Source organism: Neolamprologus multifasciatus, chromosome 13, assembly GCF_963576455.1.
Source record: "Neolamprologus multifasciatus chromosome 13, fNeoMul1.2, whole genome shotgun sequence".
Classification (NCBI taxonomy): domain Eukaryota; kingdom Metazoa; phylum Chordata; class Actinopteri; order Cichliformes; family Cichlidae; genus Neolamprologus; species Neolamprologus multifasciatus.
In genome coordinates this window covers 24,207,437-24,232,278 of record NC_140451.1, presented here as the reverse complement: position 1 = coordinate 24,232,278, position 24,842 = coordinate 24,207,437, and the positions used below count along the sequence as shown (strand labels likewise).

Here is a 24,842-nt window from a genome sequence, read left to right as displayed (position 1 = left end):
GTTCTAGCAGCAGCTCGGCTGATGCGGCCACTGCCCCTTATTCAACTAAAATTTATTTTCAATTGCTGCCCTCAGGCAGCAGCTCACTGACCGACCAAGTAAACAAACCAGAAGACCACTTCACATTCATACACTTCCACACAGGCAGGACTCTTCACACTCAATGCAACAGCAGTCTGTGGCTGCCAAATGACATGTTTATACAAACTCTGGAGTTATAAAAGCCTTAAATGCCCCTACTGTTTGTGCATATCTGACACCCCTCCCCTCTAAAACAACCCTTATATTTGCAGCTTTGTAAAACTATATCTGTGATGGAGCTGGCAAGCAGCTGTCGGGGTGTTTTAATTAAAACAACTTTGCGGATTTTCAGATTTGGAGGTTGGAGCTTTGTCACAGGGCCAGCAAGTGAGGCTGACAGTATTTGTTGCCTTGTTAGCATCCATGTTTAAGAATGGAGAAAAAAGGCCTCCCGTTGTGTGTGTGTGTGTGTGTGTGTGTGTGCGTGTGTGCGTGCGTGCGTGTGTGTGTGTGTGTGTATGTGTGTGTGTGTGTGTGTGTGTGTGGAGAGGGTGAACAAAGCAGTGTTTCTCTAAGTGATAAACCTTGACTGGCTCGCAGTAACAGGTGTGTGCTCTGTAAAGGGCCAGTCATTTGTCAAGCCTCATGAAAAGAAGAGCTGATGGCCACGAGTCCATCCTATGATCGCTGACCAGCCTGCAAACAAAAACACAGATAGTTTCTGTAGAAATGATAGATTTGCTCTCACAGCCTCTTTCACGTGCTATATAAATATATATGCATCTCATTTTTTATAGTTTATAGCTTTCTTTGTAAGTATTTTTGGTATTTTTGATATAATTTCCGCATTAAACACCTTTTTCACTTATAATGCCTTAATGTTGCTTTAATGATGTTATTTGTATTTCTCTGTTCGCACATTCTCTAAGTTTGATGTTTGCTGCAGAACTGCATACCAGAAGAAGACCAAAGTCAGCTGTCCAACAACCTTCTGCTTTAACCTTAAAATAGGTGCTCAAATATATAAAAATTTCCAAATTTGAAAGCCGTTTTTATTTTTCCAGTTGAGTTTTTTGGTCCTTAACATTATCAGTTCTTCTTTTTAGTTTTGCGTTTGTGTTGATGTTGTTATTGTTGTTGTGTTGCATTATTATCCTCTTCTCTCCTCCTGTTTTTGCCTTAATGAAAAAGACAAATCTGAATATCAGTGGGATTTATTTAAAACAAAACTAAAAGTCTCAGTCTAATGAGGATAATTTTTGTGAGCCCTGCCAGGAAGATAAGCCCCTCTGTTAGATAAACACAGAAAACCTGTAATTCACTCGCTGCTTGCAAGTTAGTTTTTCTGTTTACCTTTCCAGCTTTCAGAAGAATAAGAGGGAAATCTTCCATTTCAGTGTGCAGGCCAAAGGCAGGAAGATGCTCCTGTTGCCATGTGATCGACATATCAGAGCAGGACGTACACTTCCAAATTTAAGCTGGTTTACATTCCTCTCTTTAACACGGATGTGTCTTGTGCACGCCATTTGCATGTGCATGATTGTTTTGTGCGTTATTTTGTGGCTTACTTACAAATGCTCTCCCTCTCTGGTAGCAGCAGAAGCAGCAGTTGTCTCTGCTTTGCTCGGCTCCTAATTAGCCAGAATTAAGAAGTATTTCTCGGCCCATTGAAGAGTCTATTTCCTTTGAAACCAGAGCATAATAAACCTTAAGTAATTACCCCAACTCATGACTATTAACTCGCAAACCGCCAGCTTCCCTTGACAACATCCTCCTCAGTGTTGTGTGGTTAAAAGGCCATTGCAGCTACCCAGCTATTTACATCCCATCTGGCAGCTTGCGAGGGACAGACAGGCTATACTCATTCCTAAAGACAAAAAGAAGAAGAAGAAGAAGCGTAAAATGAACTCTTTCACTCTTTCTCGACTTAGCCACCAAACTTGTGTTTTCTTCCCTCCAAATAAGTTACAAAAGGGCTTCGTCTCCTTTTCTCTTTCTGTCTTTCTTTACTTTTTTTAATCCACACACTCATTTGCATACGGCGAGGCCGAGGAGGGGGTCTGAATGTATAATCTTCTACATTTAGAAGCCTGTAATCCCGACGCCTCTCTGTGATGTGATTTTCTCCTCTCGGTCCCCCATGAACAATTAACTTGTAATCTCCACAAACATACGTGCATTCTGTCGCTGCAGAGATGAGACGGAGAAACACCCAAGGGACCCGGCGGACAAACTGCTCTGCGCTCCCCAAGGCGGATCACTTTCTAGCTGCTACAGGGACCAATTCAGCTGGGCTCCATTAGGCTGCAGCTCAGTGCCTTATTTCCCTCTCGTTTCTCCCTTTTCCTAACATTTGCGCGAATCCTAAATAAATGATGCATTCGTGTTATTGTGCAGACATGTATGCCCCGAGAAGAAGGTGACATGGCTTCAAAACTTTGGTTAATTTTAGAACAGTTCTAAAACATGAATTTGAACAACCAGCAAAATGTTTAATGTCCTGCTGCGTAATTTCAGCAGTTATTCTAGGATCATTTAAAGGAGAAAAATATCAGATGCTAATTTTCACATATTTATATGTAGTTTTCCTTAGAAATCTTTACTATAAAATAGCAAATGTTCATTTATCTATAAATCTCTGCGTTTTGTTGATTTCAATGTAGTCTGTTTTAAATAAGCAGAAAAATCCGGGGTCTTAAAAAAAGAACAAATAATGATGAGAAGTGTAAAAGAAAAAACGCGCTGAGGTGTTTTTGTCTGAGGCCTTGAAATGTTTATAATCATTGCGCAATAATTATTATTTAAAACAAGATTTGTTTTTTTTAATGTGCAATGATTACATATATTTGGGCAAAATAAAATATTTAAAGAAGCACAGCTTCGTATTTATCTTAAGATTCTGTCTGAAACTACTAAAATTAATTAAAGAAATAAAAAAGTAAAACTGACTTAAACTTCCGGGGGTTTAATTCTTATATGATAGAAAAAAAAAGTCGTTTCGATGATTTGGGCTTTCAAGTGAGTATTTAAAAGAAACAGAGGAATAAATTGGGTATGATTCATAATTCCAGTTTTATTGAAATTTCATCCAGTGACGCTGGGCGATAATAAATATTTCATCAGTCATCAACAATGTACAAAAATAAAGACACGGGGTCTCTGGGCATAACAAATTCATTTCAGCAAAAACAATCATGCTGTGATAATTACACCATCATGCAAAAAAAAACAGAAGTTAAAATCAAAATAGAAATCAATAGAAATCAGGGCACAAAGCGACACACAGTGAGCCACACGATTAAAATAAATCTTAAAAAAATTTAAAACAAATTTCCGTGGTGGCTCAATCGTTTTAGCCAAACACAAACATGTTGTTATTTATTTTATACATAGAACTCAAGTTTAAAATCCTTGGTACAAGGCACAGAGCATTCTTCGTTTTCACAAAATGACGCTTGATATATTTTAAAAATGTTTAAAAAAAAAAAGAAAAGAAAAAGAAAGAAGCAGAATTAAAATGTTCATGCTGCCTCCTTCACCTTTCACAATGTCATGTGCAACGAAGACTCAGTTAAACACAGGAGGAGCGCGGTGTGTATTTTCTTTCCTTTTTTTTTAACCATCAACTGGCAAAAATCAGTAGTCTTTATATATATAGTCCAAGTCCTTGTTACAAGGAGGAAAAAGGCTTTTCTGTTATACGCCAAACAAGAAAACAGACTAAACAACGACATGCACCAGTGAGGCCAAATTTCCCCTCATGCCCTGAATTATCTATTTACAAACATCATTACATCTCTCAGTCTCTGCTGCTCATCAGACACACGGGCATCATTTCATCCCGTCTTTCCCCTCCCCTGAGAGTCTCGTGAGGCCGGTGGAAGTGATGGGGATGTGTGGAGGAGGCGGAGGCACCTGGCAGATGGTGCAGGGACACGGCAGCCCAGCCCAGTGTTGGAAACCGGAGCCCAGCTGCAGGGCCGAGGGCGCAGTTGGAGCGCCCTTCATCAGGGAATGGGGTGCTCTGATGGACGTGAGCCCCGGCAGCGCGCTGGACAGAGTGGAGGACGTGGAAGAAGACAGCGCGCTCCCGAGAAGAGGGTGCACCTGGTGAGCGGCAGCGGCTGCTGCAGCGGCGGCAGCGGCGGGACCTCCGGAGTGTCCGCCGGGGCCGTGCGCCACCGTGCCGCAGTGGAAGGCTGAGTGCTGCCCTCCGTATATCTCCCCTACCAGCCGCTTCATCTCGTCCAGGGAGCTGGTGAGCATCAGGATGTAGTTCCTGGCCAGAAGCAGCGTGGCGATCTTGGACAACTTCCGCACTGAGGGCCCGTGCGCGTAGGGCATCACCTCGCGTAGGCCGTCCATGGCCAGGTTGAGGTCGTGCATGCGCTTCCTCTCCCGGCCGTTGATCTTGAGACGGAGCTGGTACATTTCCTCCTCGGTGACTTGCTTCTTCAGTTTATACTTGTTGCTGCTGCTGCTGCTGCTGCTGCTACTGCTGCTGCTTCCCACAGACGCGGACTTTGCTTCTCCTGAGCGCAGGTGCTCGCCCCCGCTCATCTTCTGGCGCTGCTGCTCGCCGCTCTGCGTGGAGGAGGACACGGAGGAGCCAATGTGGTGATGATGGTGGTGGTGATGCGGGTGGTGGTCACGGAGAAACATGCCGTCCATGTCCGGGGATGAGGCTCTGCTGCTTGGGCTGGAGTCTGAATTCATTTTATGAGTTTGCTTCCGAGGTTGTTGGGTAGGAGGTCGCTGCTGGCTTCCTCCCTCTCTCTCTCTCTCACTCTCACTTTCACTCTCTCCCCACACTCTCCCCTCTCAGCTTTTACTCCCTGCCTCTCCCTTTCTCTCTTTTTCCCGAAGCCTTTAGTCACTCTGGTCACCTGATGTTGCCTGTATCCCTCCTGTCCCGTGCTTCTGTCCTTATCACATCGGTTCCCACTTTGCGTCAGTGTCTGTCGACTTTCACTCTGCGGTGAGGGGGACACTGATTGTGGGTATTTATACGCGCAGACAGACAAAAGCGGCTTTCCTATTCATAACGCCTAGTTAGGAAGATGACGTGCCCGTTAGAAAGGGGGCGGTGTGCTTTGACTGTCCCAGTGACCGCGGTGCGCAACCATTCACTGCCATTGTCAGAAAACTGTCGGGGGGCACCGCGCTCCTCTCCTCTCCCCTCCACTTCTCTCGTGGATGGGAAAGTTGCTCTTCCTGGAGAAACCGATCAGTTTTCTTCCTTAGTGATTTTTACTGCACAAAGCACACGCGGTTTATTATAAGATATGAGTACTTCCCATATTTTACGCACACACGCACCGCGATCACATCCCAAGAAAGAAGAAATACATTTTGAAAAAAGAGCCGTTTAAAATTGTTGTCAAACGCAACTACAGAGATCATGCTGCATTTTTGTAAAAGAAGAAAACATCATCAGCCTCACACACACTCACACACACGCTGTTCACTTTGTATCGGACGGTCAAAATTTAAGCCAAAGTCTCCGAGGTTCCGCCGGTGGCCGCCTGAGGGAATGACGAGGAATGGGAAGGGAAATTGCTTTTCCCATTCAGCGGTTAGTGCTGCCGCAGGGGTGCAGGGCCTCCGCTGGGACGGAGGTAACATGCCGGCTCCGACTCTCGGCACTCTGCTGGCCATATGGCAGCATGCGGATGTCAGAGTTTACAAGGCTGTGCCTCATGGTCCAACTTCTAGCTTCCATGTGCTGAAAGCACATTATTATTATTATTATTATTATTATTATTATTATTATTATTATTATTATTATTATCTTAAAATAAATACTACTGAAATAAAAACATTCAAACATTGAAATCATTTCAGCAATCAATTAAATTTCATTAAGGCTACTTAAAATACAATATGAGCCAAATGCAAGCCATGCACACAAACCACGTCTAAAGAATTTTAAACGACAAAATGGGAAAACATGCCAAACCACAGATGTGTCAAAAACAAAAGGGAAGAAAGACTACTAAATCTTAAAAGCAGTCATAAAAATTCTGTATTGTCAACACACAGTGAAAACATTCAAAACGTTAGTTTTTATCCACTGAAGCAAAAAGCTGATGTTTCAATGTGCATTAAAATATCGTGCGAATGGTGTAAATTGAGTCAGTATTGTCTATATTGAGCAGCTGAGAGTGCTCTCTCCACTCTGAAGAGTCTACTCCAGATCTGTTTTGTCGAGGTGGAGTGGGGGAATGAGCCACCAACAATAACATGTGGAAGTAACTGAAGCACTCTTCCTCTGACCAACCACCTCAGCATCCCTATCTCTCCATCTGTCTATCCGTGCCTCCATCCATCCATCCGTCTGCACTCTCACCCACCCAGCACTTCAAACCCCCGATAATAAAGTCTGCCTCAAACTCTGCTCCGTGCTTCATCCTTCACCAATGAGATCCCCCTGGTAGAACAGTAAAAATGTGTATTCACAGCCTCATTGTTGGCCCAGCAAAAGAGCCCCTCTCATAAAGGTGCTGCCAATGCAAAGAAAAGCGCTGGTCGGCTTTGCTCTCTCTTGGTGGCATTTGATAGTGTAAAGCTTTGAATACCAATTGCTTGAACTGGACATATGTGAATCCCCTGTAAGCCTACTAATCCTGTCCCCAAGTGTTTCTTTGTGTGTGGGGCAGCCTCGCACACCCAAGAGAAAGTGTTCCTAATCCGGCCAATGTGGAGAAATGTGTGAATGAGAGGGGCAGAGCAGGTCTGTTAGCATGTGTGTGTGTGTGTGTGTGTGTCAGATATCAATTTGTGCAGGAACACATGCTTTGCAAAGGGTATTTTTTTTGCTTATGTATTTTAGTGTTTGTGAGTGTGTGTGTCCATCTGAGGCCTCTGATTCAACACCACCAGGACACTGGCCTAAATGAAGGCAGTTATTCACCGTTCCCCACACTACTGTCGCAGCAGGTCGCCCATAATGTGCTCTTTTCACTGCGTAAGCTCCTCGTTTTCCTTTTATTCCTCTGTTCGTATCTTTTTTATCTCTCCCCCTCTCTCCTCCTCTCACACTCTTTCTCACTCTCTGTACTCCTTCTCACGAGATTCTGGTTAGGTTTGCTTCTCCTCTTGAAACCTTCTCACATTTTTTTTCTTCCTCTCTTTGAGAAGTGGCTCTCTGCCCTCTCACATCAGCTCTCTGGGCAGCAAAAGGACACAATCACAGGGACCCAAATCGAGCGAGCGCTATTGCTTTTTTTATCTTAGACGTCACTGTTTGTTACTATTTTAAAAGCTGTCTATATTTGCAGTTTTGAATGTTGTACATATACCATTCTGTAACGTATGTGTATTAGGTATCACAGGTCCATGCAATCATACGTTGGGTCATGAGAAAATTGAGTGTTGCACATGTGTGCATGTAGACAGAGATGCCTTTAAATGACTGAGATATATAGAAACATTTCTGATGTGTCACCAAAGAGCAGGAGGTAGGAGGTCTGCTTAGATTACTGACCATAGTTAAGTCCATAATAGGTCATTTACAATTTTATTATAATGTTTCTACTTGAATAGAGTCTACTAGAAAGCATTTATATGCTTTGATGTATTGTTTTATAGTCACATTATTTTCCTTACAGTATATACTGTATTACTGCATTACAGATATGTTGTGCTAAAAGTCCGGAAGCATGATGGTTTGGTGGTTAGCACCATCACCTTAAAGAAAGAAGGTCCCAGGTTTGAACACATCAGCTGGCTGAGGGGCTTTCTATGTGGACTTTGCAAGTGACCTGTTGCTGTTTACCTGTTCATCTTGCATCCTGCCTGGTGCACCTGGGATAGGATCCAGTAGAAGACGACAGACAACTAAAAGTTCAGAAGATCTTATTTGTTATGATCTCTAAAGGCCCATAGAGTTTGAGTCAGATCATCAATTTAAATGTAAAAACATCTGGAAAAATTAAACATGATCTCGAGTAGCAACCAGTCTCCTCTTCATCTACCTCCTGGGAGGCTCCAGCTACTAGACCACCTCTACTAGTCTCAGGACAGTCCACAGTGACTGGAGGCTTCTCTCTGGTAGTTTGTGGTCAGTACTGAGTGTCTGTGACACTTGACTGGCTAAGTATCTCTTACCTTAAAGAACAATGACACACATACCTGAGACAATAAAGAAGGTAAAAGTCCGAGCCAAAGATAATAGCTGATGTCACTGGTATAAAAAAGAATGAAATGTTATGTGTTGAGTTCTCTCATACTCTGAAATGAAGAACGGGAAAGATCGGCAGGAGTTAGACATGTTTTGTCTCCTCATTTTGCCTCTTTGTGTTCTTTCTGCTTTAGTTCACATGGAGTAATCGTCTGTACATCAAACAATGCTTTACTTCAGTAAAGACTGTAAACACTTACCTGGTCTGTGGAGGTGGGCGTATGAGTCTTCACTCTGTGACCTTACACATTTATTTATGTGTTGCAGGAACTCATTAGAAATGTTGTTATGGCTTTAAGAGATTAGAGCTTCACCTGGACTCTCCTGAAAGCCAAAATACATCATCATAAATAAGATGAAGCAGTTAACATTATTTTTCAAAAATCACCAAAATGTAACATTTACTGCTGAACAATTTTGTTAAAACTAACTGCTTGAGGCTACAAGACACTAACAATTAATTTGATTTAAAATTGCTATAAAACTTTTTTCTTTGCTGGCATATTAACAAAAGTTGGGTTGTGTGTTTTATATTGTAGAATTTTTTTTTACTTGTAGAGTTTGTCTTTTGTGCCATCTCTTCTGTATCTGATGCTAACTTTCACTTTAAAGGACTATCAAAGGAGTAAAATGTGACAGTATGTGGCATTGGTTCATGCCACATACTTTAACAAATAAACAAAAAAACAGAAACCTGACAGTAACTTTAAATAAATAAAAATTCAATTATATTATAGTTACTGATGGTTGAAATATAATTTCTCACACAAACCTAAAAATGTATTGCAGTTGTTGCTGAGAGTTATTCTGACTTTATTTATTATGGACCTCCATTAACATCTATATAAAAGTGGGAACAGAAACCTAGCACCGTTCATTTGTAGCAATCAAGTAACTGTATGCTCACTGTCTACTTCATAAGTTACACCTTGCTAGTACTGTGTTGGACTGCCATAATTCTTTGATGTCATTTGAGCACAGTGAACTCATCATCATGTTGAAGAAAACAGTTTGAGATGATCTGATCTTTATGACATAGCGAGTTTTCCTGCTGGAAGATGCTATCAGAAGATGGGTACGCTGTGGTCATAAAGGGACGGACATAACCAACAACAGTACTCAGGTAAGCTGTGGCATTTAAACAATGTTCAGTTGGTGAGACACAGTGTGTGTCATCATTAAACCACCACTACCAGCCTGAAATTGTTGCCTCAGTTTCTTGCTCTTACAGGGTCACCCAGTATGGTCTTCTGCTGTTGTAGCACATGTGCTTAAAGGTTCAAAAAGATGAGGTTTTAACAATTAGTTATATCAGCTACTATTCCCTTTATTCACCAAGAAGGCATTTTTGCCCAGAGAATGGCTACTGTGTAGATATTTTCTCTTTTTCTGACCAATCTCTGTAAACCCTAGAGATGGTTGTGTGGAAAACCCCACTAGATCAGGAGTGTCTGAAATAACAACCACGCCACATTCAGTCACCTCAGCAGGTCGTCTTGACCATATGTACATGCCTAAATGCATTGGGCTCCTGCCATGTGGCTTATTAACTGTGGTGAATGATTTTCAATCTATATTTCTTCCTTCTTCTGGAGGATAAATGTGTTTCTATATGCTAATATAATCTAAAATAAAAAAGAAACTTGTAAATTCTTGCAAATAGTTGAGCTGACAGTGGATAGAGTTTGTTTTTCTTACAGAAACGTTGCCTACACATCATTTTACTGAATACAATCCATGCATGAATAACTGTGGATGTATACTCCTTTCATTTTACCCATCAAAGACAAAATCAAACCACAGTTTGAAGTTACACTAAAAGAGATTTCGCTTAGTATGAAGTGTTTGAGTGGCAGATGGAAGACAGCAACAGGAGTATTGAAATCTCACAGTGATGCCAAGCAAAAAACGTAAAAAAAAGTAGTTCTGAGATTTATTTTTCTAAATGATAGGTCAACATTTGAAAAGTAAAAGATGTACCGCACCTCTCAGATATGTTATGGCAACTTTTAAAAGCTTGATTTTGCCTTCTCAGTTTTCTTTGGGTGAATTGTGGGTAAAAGAATATCAATAAGATTTCTTCATTCCTATTTTGTGAAAAGTAAACAAACCTTCAAATTATAGCAAGCCTTTAATTAAGGAGATGATCAAACGATTAAAATCTCGTTAATTACAGACCTCACAACCATCTCTGCCAACATGAATATTGAGGTCCTAATTAATATTTGTCGGGCTGTTTTGTTCTTGGAAGACACTGGCGTTAATTAGGCAAAAACAAGTCAAATTAACATTTCAGTAATGAAGAAACATACCTTCATGTTCTTATTTCTCTCTGTCTGAACACACTCTGATACAAAATTGGCATCTCAAAGCTTTCTGAGGCATGTTTTTATCAAACAGAAGCAATGAAGTTTTCAGACACATATTTTTCATCCCAATGCACGACTGATCAATGTGTGCAATTCTTGTTTTCCTTATTGAAAACAATTTTGGAAAACAATTTAGTTTAGAATCTTTGCTACATATCAGTGCAAGAAATCTTTTACATCTTTAACAGTTCTTTGTCAAACATCAAGTAAACACCTGTGACCGTTAAATGACAGCATCCTTTTGGTGCATGCTTGGACTCCTTGATGCACTGCTGCCTCTAAGTCAGATGTGTTGTAACACAACTGAGAGATCAGTGTATATATTGTACTGTATACCTGAGCATTGGCCTAAGGACAACAGAATTGAGCTGTACATAGCAAAGCTATTAAAACCAGCTACATCCTGCATCTTGTGTTAGTAGCGCTACAGCTAGCTTGCTAATCAGAACCAACAACCCCACAGTGTTGGTGTCTATGCCCACCCAAAAATGTCCTCTCTGCTGATATACTCTACAACAGTAAGTCAAATTAAATCATGCCATTTGGTAATGAAGCACCTGATCGGCACGAGGTCAGTAAAGCTAAAGCTAACAGACCTTCACAGACCTAAAGCTAACCCTTCAGTTACTAGTAGCTTAGTGCATTTGAAGTGATGGCACATGAATCTATATATATGAGCTTAGCCCAATGAAAAATTATGCTCGGGGACACGACTCAGTAGATTAGAGGTTGTGATTACTTCATGAACTGCTGTTAGATTGCATTAGATTGAGGTAACTAGCATGACTACCTGGTAGGTGCATGGCGATGACTAGTGATATGGATTAAAGAACTTGAATTTGTTGGATGGCCTGTACAGTTGGTAGGAATGGGTGATGTACCCTTAAACCATAAGATAGTTTAAGAAAATCTGTGATAATGATTTTTATGACTATATAAAAAAAAGTAATGTTTTTTCTTTTTGAGCTACTGTCACTGATGACACATGACCTAACTCAAAGTGTAAATCTATCACCATCAGATGAAAGCAGCAGCAACATTATTGTAAAATAGCAGTGATACAGCATAAGTACAAAAGTAGCCAAGGTAGGTAGAGTTTCCTCTGGAAATTTTAGTAATACTTTATAATACAGCCCAAGAAACAAATGGAATTTTCACCTCTTTTACTTGATATTATGGTGTAATTATATTTACCAACATATACTTGGAGGTACACTAGAACAAGGGGCTTATTTGTATTAGTGGATCATTCATGATGCACACCAATGTAGCACATAATAAAAATGTAAAAAGGCAAGGTTAAGGCACTACATATACTGCCCATGTGCCTCACATGTTAGGCCTTGTCTCGTTTTCTCAGGGAAAGCAAATGCTTTATATCAATATTATCAGGGTTTGACAGCATTTTCATCACATTAAAAATTATACCAGCATTGTCTTAGATAGTATAATATGTTTTGTCAATAAGCAGTACTGTCTTAAATATAAATTAATTGGATTTTCTACCATGCAACATAGTTTATAACCTCTGTTTTGTTGGATGTCTTTCAGGGTGTGTGAGTGCAAACCAGGAGTGAAAGTGACACCATGCACGCTGTTAGTTATACATTTTTGGAATTAATTAGCTTTTTTATTAGCTAATTACAATATTGGATCGTGTTGAGTGTTGATATTAATATTTTTGCTCTAAAACTAACTTAACTGCAATTTTAATTTATTTCTTTAACCTTTAAACTCATCCTCTTCAGTATCATCCTCCCTTTGGTCATCAGTCATCCTCCTCCTCATTAGACTCACACTCATACAAGCACACACAGACACACACACACACACACACACACAGTTACACACACACGGTTACACACACCACCAGCACTTAACCAGCCTCCAGCCCAGCCCACCAGCTTTTGCAACAAGATTCTCCTTTTAACTGTCCCTTTCAGCGTGGGACAATTAGACACCTCCCACCGCCTCCTTTCAGGCCGCAGCTCCAGCCTCGCCTCCTCTCCTCCCCATTCTGCTCCCTGTTTCACTTTGTGTCCGCTTCGCCCCCTCGCAATGGGTGCACATGACCAGAAAATGAAGCAGGGGTCTCTGCAAGCGGAGAATGAAAGCGAGTATGTTTGTGCGTGTTTGAGAGAAAGACAGAGAGAAGGAGGGAGATTAACATGTAAGATTTAAGCTGGTGTGATGGGGTGAGGGTGGGTGAGCGGGGTTACATGTAGAGATCAGATCAGGTCTGATCTGTGCACATGTTTGCGTGCATGTGTGGTTCAGTGATGACTGCCCATCCATCTCAACCCTGACTGTATAACGCTCACCATCCACACTGGGTTATAATGATTCACATTCACAAATACAGTCCCTTCTTTTAAACATATGTATGTTGGACGGCAGACACACTCATACACACTCGATTAGAGGAGTACTGCAGGCTGCAGGGTCTAAGGCCTGGATACTGTTAGAGAGATTATCACATCATTAACTCCTAATGAAAAACCAATTCAGACAGCTCCCCCCCGGCGCTCTGTGTTCGCTAGGTAGCAGGGGCAGTGAAACATAAGCCATCCATGCTTCTTATTCATTGAAGCTCTGGCTCAGCATGCTAATCACACAAACAGTCTAAAAAGGAAGAGAAGATAGAAAAAAGAAATATGAGCTTAACTAATGAGTGTTACTCCCATTAAAATCATTTAGGTACCAGGATAGTCATAATACTAGAATTTCATATGGATGCTCAGGAAAATACGCAAAAAAAAAAAAAAGCCATATAAATATCAGTTTATTTACACATTATTACTGTTGTTGCTTTGTTTATAGCCATAGGAATTAGCTGCTAAGCTATGGGGTAACGGTGCCTTCGGCTGATCCTGCTACAGATCGATCCTCATGTTTGATTTGGCAAAATTTAATTCCAGATGTGTTTCCTGATGCAACCATCCATTATCCAGGCTTGAGACCAACACCAGCAGTACAGTCACTTGGGATACTTTGAGGCTGGGTTTGAGGCTATCAGCAGGGGTTGAAGTGGAATATCACAGGTGGGAACCAAAAATTGGGTGAGCACAGTGGATTTTTCATGTGCAGGCTGTGATCGGCTGACTTGTGCTGCTACTCCCATGGTTAGCTGTTTGATCTTCCACCTGCCAAAGTGTCCTCGGGCAAGTCACTGAAGTCAAATTTGCTTCTGATTGCATCCTTGCACTACTAGGAGGTGGATTAATGGCAGCATGTCAATAACACTATCTGACTTATGGTCCATCACAATTAATAGGTTAGTATAATGCATGAAATACAGAAAGAAAGTTACAAGTTTTCTTGGTTGGTTTGCTGTCTTGCACAAACTAGTGAGAAATAAAATCCACAGAGACATCAAGGAAGCTTGTAAACAGTCACATCAAGGACAAATAAATCTTGTTCCAGTGAAATCTCACCAATACTCCACGAGGAGTAGCAAGTCCCCGTAAAACAACCTGTATTACCTTAAGCGCAGTGTGGTTAAAAACCCTTGAGGTAGTCATTGTGTGCAAGTTTCACAAAAATTTGACCTAGAGTAGCAGCTAAAATTGTTCCTTAAAGGGTCATATAGGCCCCTGCAGCTGTGCTATATTTATTTCTTGTCAACACTAACTAATATTTTGAAACGATAGGTGTCGCCACTTCAGACAATATCACGTCAAACGCGCTGATAAGGAGGAGAAAAAGTCACAACCAGAGGCCAAGACTTTGTCGAGGGTTTTTTTTGCAAAGTTTTTAAACAGTTGCAACATCTATCTGTGTGTATTTGTATGTCTTTAAACCTTGAAGGGATACCATTAAAACCGTGGGAAAAACCAGCATAATCGTACACTTGTGTCTTCAGCCCAGCAGCTACATCTGGCCATGTTTGGTTCCTCAACTCTTCAAGGTAAATGAACACAGATTTTGTGCATTACAGTAAGAGATATCTGCCTTCTTTTTGAAACCATCGCCCCCCACTGGCCACTGAAAAGAATGGCATTTTAAGGCACTTTCACTTTGGTTTCATTGTTCAGACCAGAAAATCTATGTCCATCCTTTATATACAGCCTATGCTTGTGACTCAGTTAATAAATCAGCAGCAGGCAGGCCAGCCTGTTTATCATCTCTTCTTGTCAAAGCTGAAACTGAAGTTTCTTCTCTGATTTGCTGATGAAATAAAATTTTCTGCATAGCTTAATAGAGTTTGAGAAAGAGGAAGTTTATGGCACCAAAATACCAGACGGTGAGGAAACAAAATCATCCGTCCTGTGACTCTTTGCCTCGTGACATCCTGTCCTGTGTACAGCAGTTTTATAGTAATGTGTCTCCCCATGCACTCTTTTTTTTTTTTTGAGCGTTTGAAGGCACGTGTGGCGTGTGTATGTGTGTTTTCCTTGCACACAGCAATAATAAAAAGCACATCAGCACAGGCCACATTTTTCAAGTTTGTTTGACGCATTTAAAATGCTAATAACTAGTTTATTATGTGCTACATCAAATGCAAATGTTCTGTTTTACTGCCACAAAGTTCGGTCGACGTTAGCATTTGCATATCTTATGTCTGTCTCCTTAGCATGCATGGAGGAACTGGATAGCGGGCAGACTCCCAATAAATAACATTAACAGGCACATTAGATAAACAAGCTCCAATGATGCCGCTATTAGGAGATGCAGAGGCATAGTCGGCTTAAATGTAGGTGTTTGACACAGCAGCATATGGTGTGCAAATTCCCCCAAATCAACCTAACGCCAACGTTATCTGGAAATGTCAGGGGGAGCAGACGGATTGAAAAAACATTGCTTTAACGGCAGACGCTTTACGATGTTGAGAAAATGCTGTGGAGGAATTTGCCTCTTTAAGACCAACTGGCGAATGGTGCTCCTCCGTGTGTGTGTGTGTGTGTGTGCAGGGGGGGATGTGTCGTGTCTTTGTGTGTGTGAAAGAGAGGGACAGCCATTAAGATCGTAGTTCAAACTTTAATTGTAAATGCGAAACTTTGTCTGGTTTAATGTTTGGTTCACTTCATGTCTTAATCACCTCCCGGCTCCATTCAGACACCCACCGAGATGTAAACATTCCATAAAGACGATCATATATTCTCTGACTGTCGAGCCTGTAATTCATTATAAATATGAGATGGAACACAATGACATTTTAACGCCGTTGGTTTTGCAACTTTTTTTTAAAACAATTGCTTTGAGATGTGGCATGCTGACAGATGGGTGGCCCCCTCCCCCCCCCCCCACCCCCTGTCACGTATTTTACACAATGAGAAGCCAGTTTAAACGAACATGCTTCAAAATGTCACCACTGCAACATAACTGGGAGGTTCAGGTGGGTCAAATGCACACCTAAAGGGCTTAAAACAGCAGGCCTTGACATATTTCTAACAAAAAACAACAACAAAGGCAACTTTGTAATTTTATGGCAATCTTCTTGGTCCAGAAGGTATATTGTAACATTTCGGGATGTCGGTAAATTTTCAAGTTACACACAAGATGGGAAAAGGGTGGGGCGGATAACAATAAACGGTGGGGAAAGAAAGGCAACAAGACACTCTTCTTTTGTCTGCTCCCTTCAGTCACCAGAGTGGATCATCTGCCTCCAAATGATCCAAAAGCATCCTCTTATGTCACACCGACCCTCTGCATGTCCTAGTTCACTACATCAGTTAATCTTCCTCTTTTCCTACCGCCTGGCAGTTCCATCTTCAACACCCTTTATATTTAGTATATCTATAACCCTCCTCTGCACATGTTCAAACCACCTCAGCCTTGCCTCTCTAACGTTGTCTCCAAAGCACTCATCCTGAGCTGTCCCTCTGATATACTCATTTCTAATCTTTTCCATTCTGGTCACTCCCAATACAAATCTACGCATCTTCAGCTCTGCCACCTCCACCTCAGCCTCCTCAGTGCCACCAACCCCAATTCATACCTCAGCAGGTTTCATTAGCATCTTGTAAAAGACGTCTTTCACCCTTCCTGCTGGTCTTCTGACACTTTTGTGCACTCTCCGTTTCTTTGGATGGTTGACCCTAGATATTTAAACTTCTTCTTCTTCTGCTTTGGTGTCGTTTCAGTTTATCATGGACCTCTAGACTCGATCACATAAGCCATAAAAAAAGTTAGTAAGTCTTTAGTCAATTTGCAACCACATGAGTGGTTTAGAATATTTAAATAAAGAATATTTTAATTTCTATGCGCTTGACTTTTACCTTAAGCTTCTATCTGTTAATCAAAGTGAAACTTATCACACTGCAATTATAATTACAAGATAATTTAGTTTAAATAAGCAGGGATTGGAACAAATATTATCTTGGCTCGGATTTTTAAACCTTGTTAAAATGTCAGCATAGATTTAACCTGTCTTGTAGTTTATGTAATTATAAATGCATTAACATAGGCTCTCTTTAACCCAACAGTCTCCTCTCTCTTCCCTTCAGACCTCCTTTCCTCTCTTCTAAAGGCCACTTGTGACGAGATGCCAGTGTTCACTTGTTCCTCCATTTGTACTCACTGTACACCCGGGCACTCTGGATGAGTGTCAGCTACATACCACAAACAAATGCTGAAGTGTAGATGCTAATTCTCGCTTTTTGAGACTCCCTCCTTCCTCCTTCCAGCATGCCCAATAATCTCTTCTCCTCTCTCTCTGTCTGCCTCCCTCTCTGCTCCTAATCCGCTCCACAGCCGTGAAAACTCTCCATGAGAGAGAGATGACCCGTTCTAATGGGTGGAGGCAACCACCCACACACACAGCCGCGGAGGGTCCAGCCAAAACACACACAAAACACACACATAACACACACACAGAGCCGAAGCTTGCCGGGCTTATCAAGACGCAGTGAGCCAAGGAGACACTGCACGATTGAAACCGTTAACAGATGATTTTCAAGTTTGTGGAAACCCTGCCCTGCTCTGTCAAAACAGACGGTTGAAGCTGGTCTGGAGATCACGATGTTTTGCTTGTGTGGTAAAGTAGCAAAGCAGAACCTTTGCTCCAGCTTCTAAAGTGATATTTTATCTGATTTACATTCATGTAACGTCTCAATTTTAAACATCCAACTAAACAAAACAATTTGAATAAGTCAACTCTGGCTTAGTTTTCTGGCAGTTGATAATTAATATTATACTTTATTATAAAATATTGCCCATTAGTTACTGATTTATTTCAGGTGAGATGGCAGGTGAATAAGGTAGAGATAGCTCGACATTTTATTCACAACTGTATTCCTTCAGTTGAAAATAATGCGGTGTATTAGAGAGCTTCTGAAAGATTGTGCTCCAATAAAGTATTAAAAAAAGAAGCAAAAAACACTGCGGTGATTAGAGTATTTGAAACTGCTTGAACACTTTCTGATTATCAGAGTATGAAATCAGACTTTGAAAGCTTTGTGTTGTAAAACAATTACATAGTGGATTTAAATTAATTATTTCTTTATTTGTCTATTTTTAAGTTTTTGGAAATTGGATGTAATTTGCACATGAGGTATAATCTTATTAAACATAGAATAATTTGAGTAATTAAATGAATACTGGCATGTGTATGGGGCATTTTTCTTTCCACAATCTCGAAATTGACAGGTAGCTGAAGAAGCATTTATTTATTTGTTTGTTTGCTTTAATGTCTTGCTTTAAACCTTAAATAACAACTAAACCAAGCCATAGTGGATCATCACATCATAAGCTTTTAATTGTGATGAACTCATCAGCCTTTGCTTCTATATTTTTACTCCTGAAAGAACAACAAAGCTCCTGAAATGCTCTGCTATCTCTTGTGTACTGTTGGTTTCAATAAAAGCAGTAACACTCTGAAGCTAAAAATGACACAAGGATCCTGGACCATAAACTGCAAAAAATGACTCAACACAAAGCTTCAGAAAGCGAGCAGTTTTGCAGATTTGCAGATTTAGCTGACACTTCAGTTTAGGAACAGGGACAAAGCATTTTACCTGAGCAACCTTGTAAAGAAAGATAAAAATGGTGACTTTTGTGCACTTTTGGATTCAAAAATAGTGGTTCACAATTTAAGCAGCTGTGTGATAAAATGGTTTGACCTGAGATGGTATTTAAACATCTCCAATGAAAGAACATTCAAACGTATCATATCAGCTGAGATCGAACAAAGACTCCTCTCCAGAACGAGGGGAAACCTCGCCGTGGATCGCACCAGCTGTTTTGGTGAGCTGAGTGTGTGCAGGTGTTGAGCTCTCAGTGGGATCGTTCAGCCATTTTCCTCCATGCTTGTTTATTAGACCCCTTAAAGGACACACGCAGCTGCTTTTGAATGTTGTTAGCCAGTTGGGTACAGATTACATATGCTCTCCATCCCCGCTGACCATTTGCCAAAGCGAACTACGAGCTTTAAGATTATCATTTAGTCAATAGCATTAAATGCACAATAGTCTTCTCTGGGTCTTTTTCTCCTTTACAGAGAAAAGGGTTTGTGATTTGGCTGGTTTTTACTGAGTGACACATTTGTTCGCCGTATCCTCGAGTGTGACACAAGGACAGTTTAATTACTGTATGATTATGTCATGAAAAAAAGAAAGAAAAAAAAGGGTTTTAAACCTCTACAAACAATTTTAAATTGTGTTCCTATTTCATTAATCAAAATAATGTGCATTAGAAAAAGATCAGATTAGTGGTGAAGACAGAATTTGTTGGTAAAAATAGAATTTGTTTTAAAAGCATCAGATTTGTTACATTTAGACTGGACCACTGTAATCCACTACAAACCACAGTTAGTAGTATACTACTATAAAGTTGCACTATTTGTATTTAAAGCCTTAAATGGTCTTACACCTGCATATGTGTTATATATGCTGCATCCATTCACTTCCTGAAGATCATTAGGGTCTGCTCCCCAGTCACTCTTGACTGTCCTGTGGTCGAAGTTTATTGTGCCTCTGCTGTGGTTGAACTAAAACTCTCCCAAGCGACCTCAGAAATTCCTCAGCTGTGGCGATATTTAAATCTGAGCTAAAGAAATGCTTTTTTTTCTCTTAAGCTTTTTATTCTCTTAAGCTTTTGGAAGCTGATATCTGGGACTGTGTTCAGAGGACAAGCTGCTCTTGTGTTATTTCACATAAATGCTGTGAATATGTGCATTATGGATTTTTAGGAACTACTTTTAGTTTTTCATTGTTTAAATTTTTTGTAGTATCGCACTTTCATTTTAAACACGCTTTATTAATAACATTTAATTATTGCTTTCTTTCTCCAAGCGTCAAATATTTGAACATAAGCTGTATGTCAGCAAGATTGTTTTTTCTTCTCATAATGAGAAATCGTTCATTTATGTATTTGGTCACAGATTAAGTGACATAACCGGTTGCAGGTCACAGATGCTGTTTTCTAGATCTTCCAGAATTATTTCAGCTCTTCCTGTGACTTCAAACTGATTAAACCTTTTATTGAGCTGGTGGTCAGGAAAGATTGGTTTGGTTCAGTGCAGCAACAAAAATCTAAATCTTCCCCTAAGCTCAACAATTCACAAGTATAGCTTTTAATTTATAACCTACTCTCTACGTCTTCAGTGTTGTCATTGTCTGTTCGGTGTATTTTATATAATGTTAATCCATCATTCTCTCCAGTGTCAGCTGGAAAGGTTGCATGCAACTTAGCCATCTAAGACAGCTCTAGCTGCACAAAGTGATAGAGAGCATGAGTGAGCTGTAGCACTAATGCATGTTAAGTCACTGATCTCACATATGAAGTTCTCTGCCCCTTCTTCACTGTGTTCTGTAACGTCAGTCACATACATTCACATGCAAGTGATGAGGAAATGCAGGTAGTCCAGCCTGATAGCAGTTCCAGTATGACTATTAAAACCTGAGGCTAACATGAGTGTCATCAGGCTGTTGTAACGAGGTTCATGTGATCAATCACAATCAACACATTCAAGTTACATTAATAAAGAGAAAAAAATGCTTTCTGTCTCATTAACAGCGTATACAGGCTTTAAAGACAACGCAGGCATGTTTTTTGCTCAAACAATATGGGGCCTGTCTACCCTGGGACACCCTGGCACACACACACACACACACACACACACACACACACACACACAAACATAGCAACAGCAACGCTGGCCTTTTTCTAGAGCATTTTCTCCAGACCGGCTCCTCTGGCCATGCTTCAACAGATGGCCCAACAGATCCCTGGACGGGCCTGTAAGGTGGAGAGAAAGGGGCTGTGTGGGAGGAGGGGGGGGGGTTGGCACCCTCTAAGGAAGGCTGAGGGGGGTGTAGTGTGGGTGAGGGAGGAAGGAGACATATGTCCACAGTCCTGGCCCCTGCTGACGGACTGTCTCTGCTGGCTGCTTAGCGATTGGCTTGTCTTTCTCACAAACACACCACGCACGTGCATTAGCATGTTTTTGCCACTTAGGAGCATGCTGCATTGACTTCCATATATCCCCTGATGACTGTTATAATTCTATAGACAAATGCTCAGTCTTAACCCTTAAAAAGGCAGCTTACTTATTTACTGCTTGTCCCCCCGCATTGGGAGGTGACTCCTTGTGATGTGACTGGGTGAACAAACTGTTGTCCTCACAACGCGAGCAGCATATGCACGCACACACACACACACACGTGCACAGATACATAAACTTATTCCAATAAGTCTGGCAGATCGCTGCAGTACAGCTCGTCTTCCTCTCCATCTGCAGCTAAAAGACCCACGTGCCCCGACAATGAGGTGACCATGTCACTGCCTGAGCCGAAGCAGAGGGATGGAGAGAGAGAGAGAGAGAGAGAGCGAGGGAGAAAAGCAAGAAGTAGGGGGAGAGAGGGGAGGGAGGGGACGAGGGAGGGACACATTAACAAGCTATAATCTCAACTGCCTTATCCATAATGCATTGTGTGGGCCAATTTACATGGTGCTGGTCCCTCTGGGAGAAAGGAGATCATCCATCACATTACTTTATTAGCTCCCTCACTCTCTCTCACAGATGCATGCACACACACACACACACACACACACACACACACACACACACACACACACACACACACACACACACACACACACACATCATTATTTGTCTCTGCCTCTCCCTCTGTTTTGTGGGCCTGTTTTGTCATGGTTGTTGTTTCAAACTGCTGCTGCCTCTATAAAACAACTCCAAACCGAGCTGTGTTTTGCAGACTGTGACAAGCAGTGAGGGATTTTTTTTATTTTTTTAAAATGTGACAGCCGCTGGTTTCAGCATGCATCAGAGGATTTAGGTACCTGACAGGAATCTGAGGCTGAGCCTTGTTTTTCTGAAGGTAAACTGAACACACACAAAGTAATTAAACACTGACTGGTTTTCCTTAATTTAATATGAAGCTTTAGGGGATATTTGATGAAATTTAACATGAATAATGAATTACACCGTGGCCCTTTCAAACAGGTAGCCTTATATCGTTAGCAAACAGTATTTGAAAGAAGAAAAATAATATTTCTCTTCAATTTAAGTCTGTTCAAATCTACCCTCTAATTTTAAACGATCAAATAATTTTCTTTATCATCAAAATATTTGTTTTTCTAAAGCAAATTTTATGCAAAAGCAGTGTTGCAACATTTAAAGAGCATTATAAATCAACCAGTACAGGAGTTATGAATCAAAATCAATACATTTGTTCATGATCAGTGAGGAAGAAAACACGTTCACGTTTTATTTTTTGCGCACGTATTATATTTTTAAACACACATTTTATGTTTCTTATACTGTGTAAATATCAAGCACGATGGAATAGACGCATAAACACTTTCATGCTTCCTTTATTGATAAAGTTACTGTTTGTTTTTTACTGGTTTTTCATTAGGTTAATTCAACATTTCGATTTTTAAAATGATTTCGAGTTCATTCTAGAGGTATGTTAAAACACGCCGATTTATTTTGTTATCGTGGGCTGGTTTGGCAGGATGTGCGCACAGTGTGTTTGTGTTGGCTGATAGACTCAGAATCAAGGAAATTAATTGTTGCCACTTTAGCCACACACACACACACGGATTACAGATCCATCAGATCTCGCAGTCACCCTGTGAATAAAACGAGCTGTAATTGCAATCATATATGTGTGGCTTCAGCTCCGCGCGCCATACCGTACCATTAGTATCGCAAATAAGTAATAATTTGCTAATGACAACATTATGTTGAGTCAGTTTAGGGGCAATTAAAGTGAGTGATATTTACATATGCCTAATGAATCACCGAGCGTGGCAGTTCGGGCGGACTCTAATGAATATTCATCCAGGCATTTCTCCCCTGCGCGCAGTAGTTTATAAACTGAATTATGGCTGATTTGCCCTTTTAAAAAATGAACATGGGCGCATCTCCCACAAGGAGGCGGCGAACAATAACGTCTGATTATAAAAATGTTTTACTGCTAAACTGCCGGTGAGGAGACGGCGGCAGCGTGGTAAAAGACTCTCTTTGGAGGGGTGCTGAGGAGGGAGAGCCCACCTAAAATCAATCCAATTTAGTCTGGGCCCTCTCCACCTCTTTTTAGACTGACAGAAATATTCGCAGCGTGCACACGGGGCGCGCTCTGTCATCGCACTGGACATGTTCAGCAGCTGCTTTTACTAGAGGAGTCTGCCTTCAGGTTATCCCGAGCAGAGGTTAGACTCACACCAACCTTTAAAAGCGCGGGGTTGACTCGCTCCTCCACCCGCCTGTGATTTCTCCGGTAATTGCCCCCGGTTGGTGGGTGAGTCGGCTGAGCGTTGACCTCTCAGGTGCGGGGCCAACAGGCGGTATCGGTTTGCATTCACAGGGCGCTTAACAAGATGGGCTGCACGTTTATCATGCAAATAAGCAGCTCTCTAGCAGGTGTCAGCGCACACTCGCATGAGTGCGCACGCGCACGTGCATGCGCGCGAGCAGAGGCTTTAACAGCACTGCAGTCATTATCGCATTACAAATGTAACCACAGACACACAAGGCTGACATATGCAGCTGTGCCTCATAATGACCAATGACCCAAAAACAATAATCAATGATTAAAAAAAACCCCATTAAAATCACACTGAGCACAACTGTAAACCAAAACATCATTTTATTGTAAACATTTTGCACATTATAAGCATGTGGCTGTATTTGATGTAGCATACATATGTGCACTCATAGCCAAGAGGCTTTGGGAAGCATTTTCATTTTTTTCATATATGTTTAGATTTTCAAATACAGATCCCGAATGTTTAAGAGTAAGAGAAAATCTTTTATCATTATATAATTAAACATAATACGCAGAATCGCTGCCTACAAATATAACACTCCTCACAAGCTTTATGCTGCTGTTGATAAATCATGACAACTTTTACATTTAGGTTAACTGGATCTGTAGATCGCTTCAGTCCTTCCTCAGTCCTTCAATTTGTCGCCACCTCTTTGATTCAAATGTATCTGCTGCCACCTTGTGGTTTATTTGTGCCACTGTCGTTTTTGGGAGTAGCACAAATGACAGTTGCATACATTTTGCTTCATACGCTGCAACTTCAGTTGTCTGGATTATATTGTTTAGATGGGAAATGAATTCTTATATAGTCTTTGTCTGCTCCACTTCAGCACTAAGACCACTTTATACAACATGTTCCATTCACCCCAAAAAATCATACAAATACTTTCTACGCTCAAAAAAATGAAATTGGCTGGTTGTTACATGTACAAGATTCAAACTTGTAATTTGAACTAAATAATTTCATGTTTCTATGGTGAAAATAATTGAATCTTGTAGCATCTGCATGAAATTCAACTTAATTTGTTCCTGTTCAGATGACATGATACAATCTAGTAAGAGTGGTTCGTTACCTGGACTCACGACATTCACGAGATCACATTAGATGTCAAACTGCAGGAAAAACACTGGAGTTTTAAGAGGCAGACAACTACACCCACACCACGTGTATGCTATCGCTATTGTGGTTTAACCTGTCAAGGACAAAAACGTGCAGAAAGTTCTGCATCAAGCCTTGTAATCATAGCTTTCCTAGTTTTGCTAACCCTGGATTGACAGCTTGGTGGCGTGATGGTTAGTACTGTTGCCTCACAGCAAGAAGGGCCTGGGTTCAAATTCACAATCTGGCTGGTTTGTGTGTAATTAGAGTTGGGTTAATTGGTGATTCTAAATTACCCATGAATGTAAGTGCAAATGGTTGTTTGTGTCTATGAAATCGTCAACCCCCATATCTGTTCATTAAGCAAGACTAGCAGTAATTGCCTTGATTAACAAAGTAGTGGTTCCAACAACAAGTTTTCATTGCATTTTCCTAAA

At 40.9% G+C, this 24,842-nt stretch overlaps 1 protein-coding gene across 1 annotated transcript; it reads right to left on the bottom strand.

Moving 5' to 3' along the window:
* Window positions 1-2,843: 2,843 nt before the first annotated feature.
* On the bottom strand, window positions 2,844-4,993 carry olig3 (oligodendrocyte transcription factor 3). Its single transcript, XM_085182367.1, has one exon. It carries the CDS (start codon window positions 4,735-4,737, stop codon window positions 3,853-3,855), a length of 885 nt encoding a protein of 294 aa, XP_085038493.1. The 5' UTR covers window positions 4,738-4,993; the 3' UTR covers window positions 2,844-3,852.
* Between the last annotated feature and the right edge of the window lie 19,849 nt (window positions 4,994-24,842).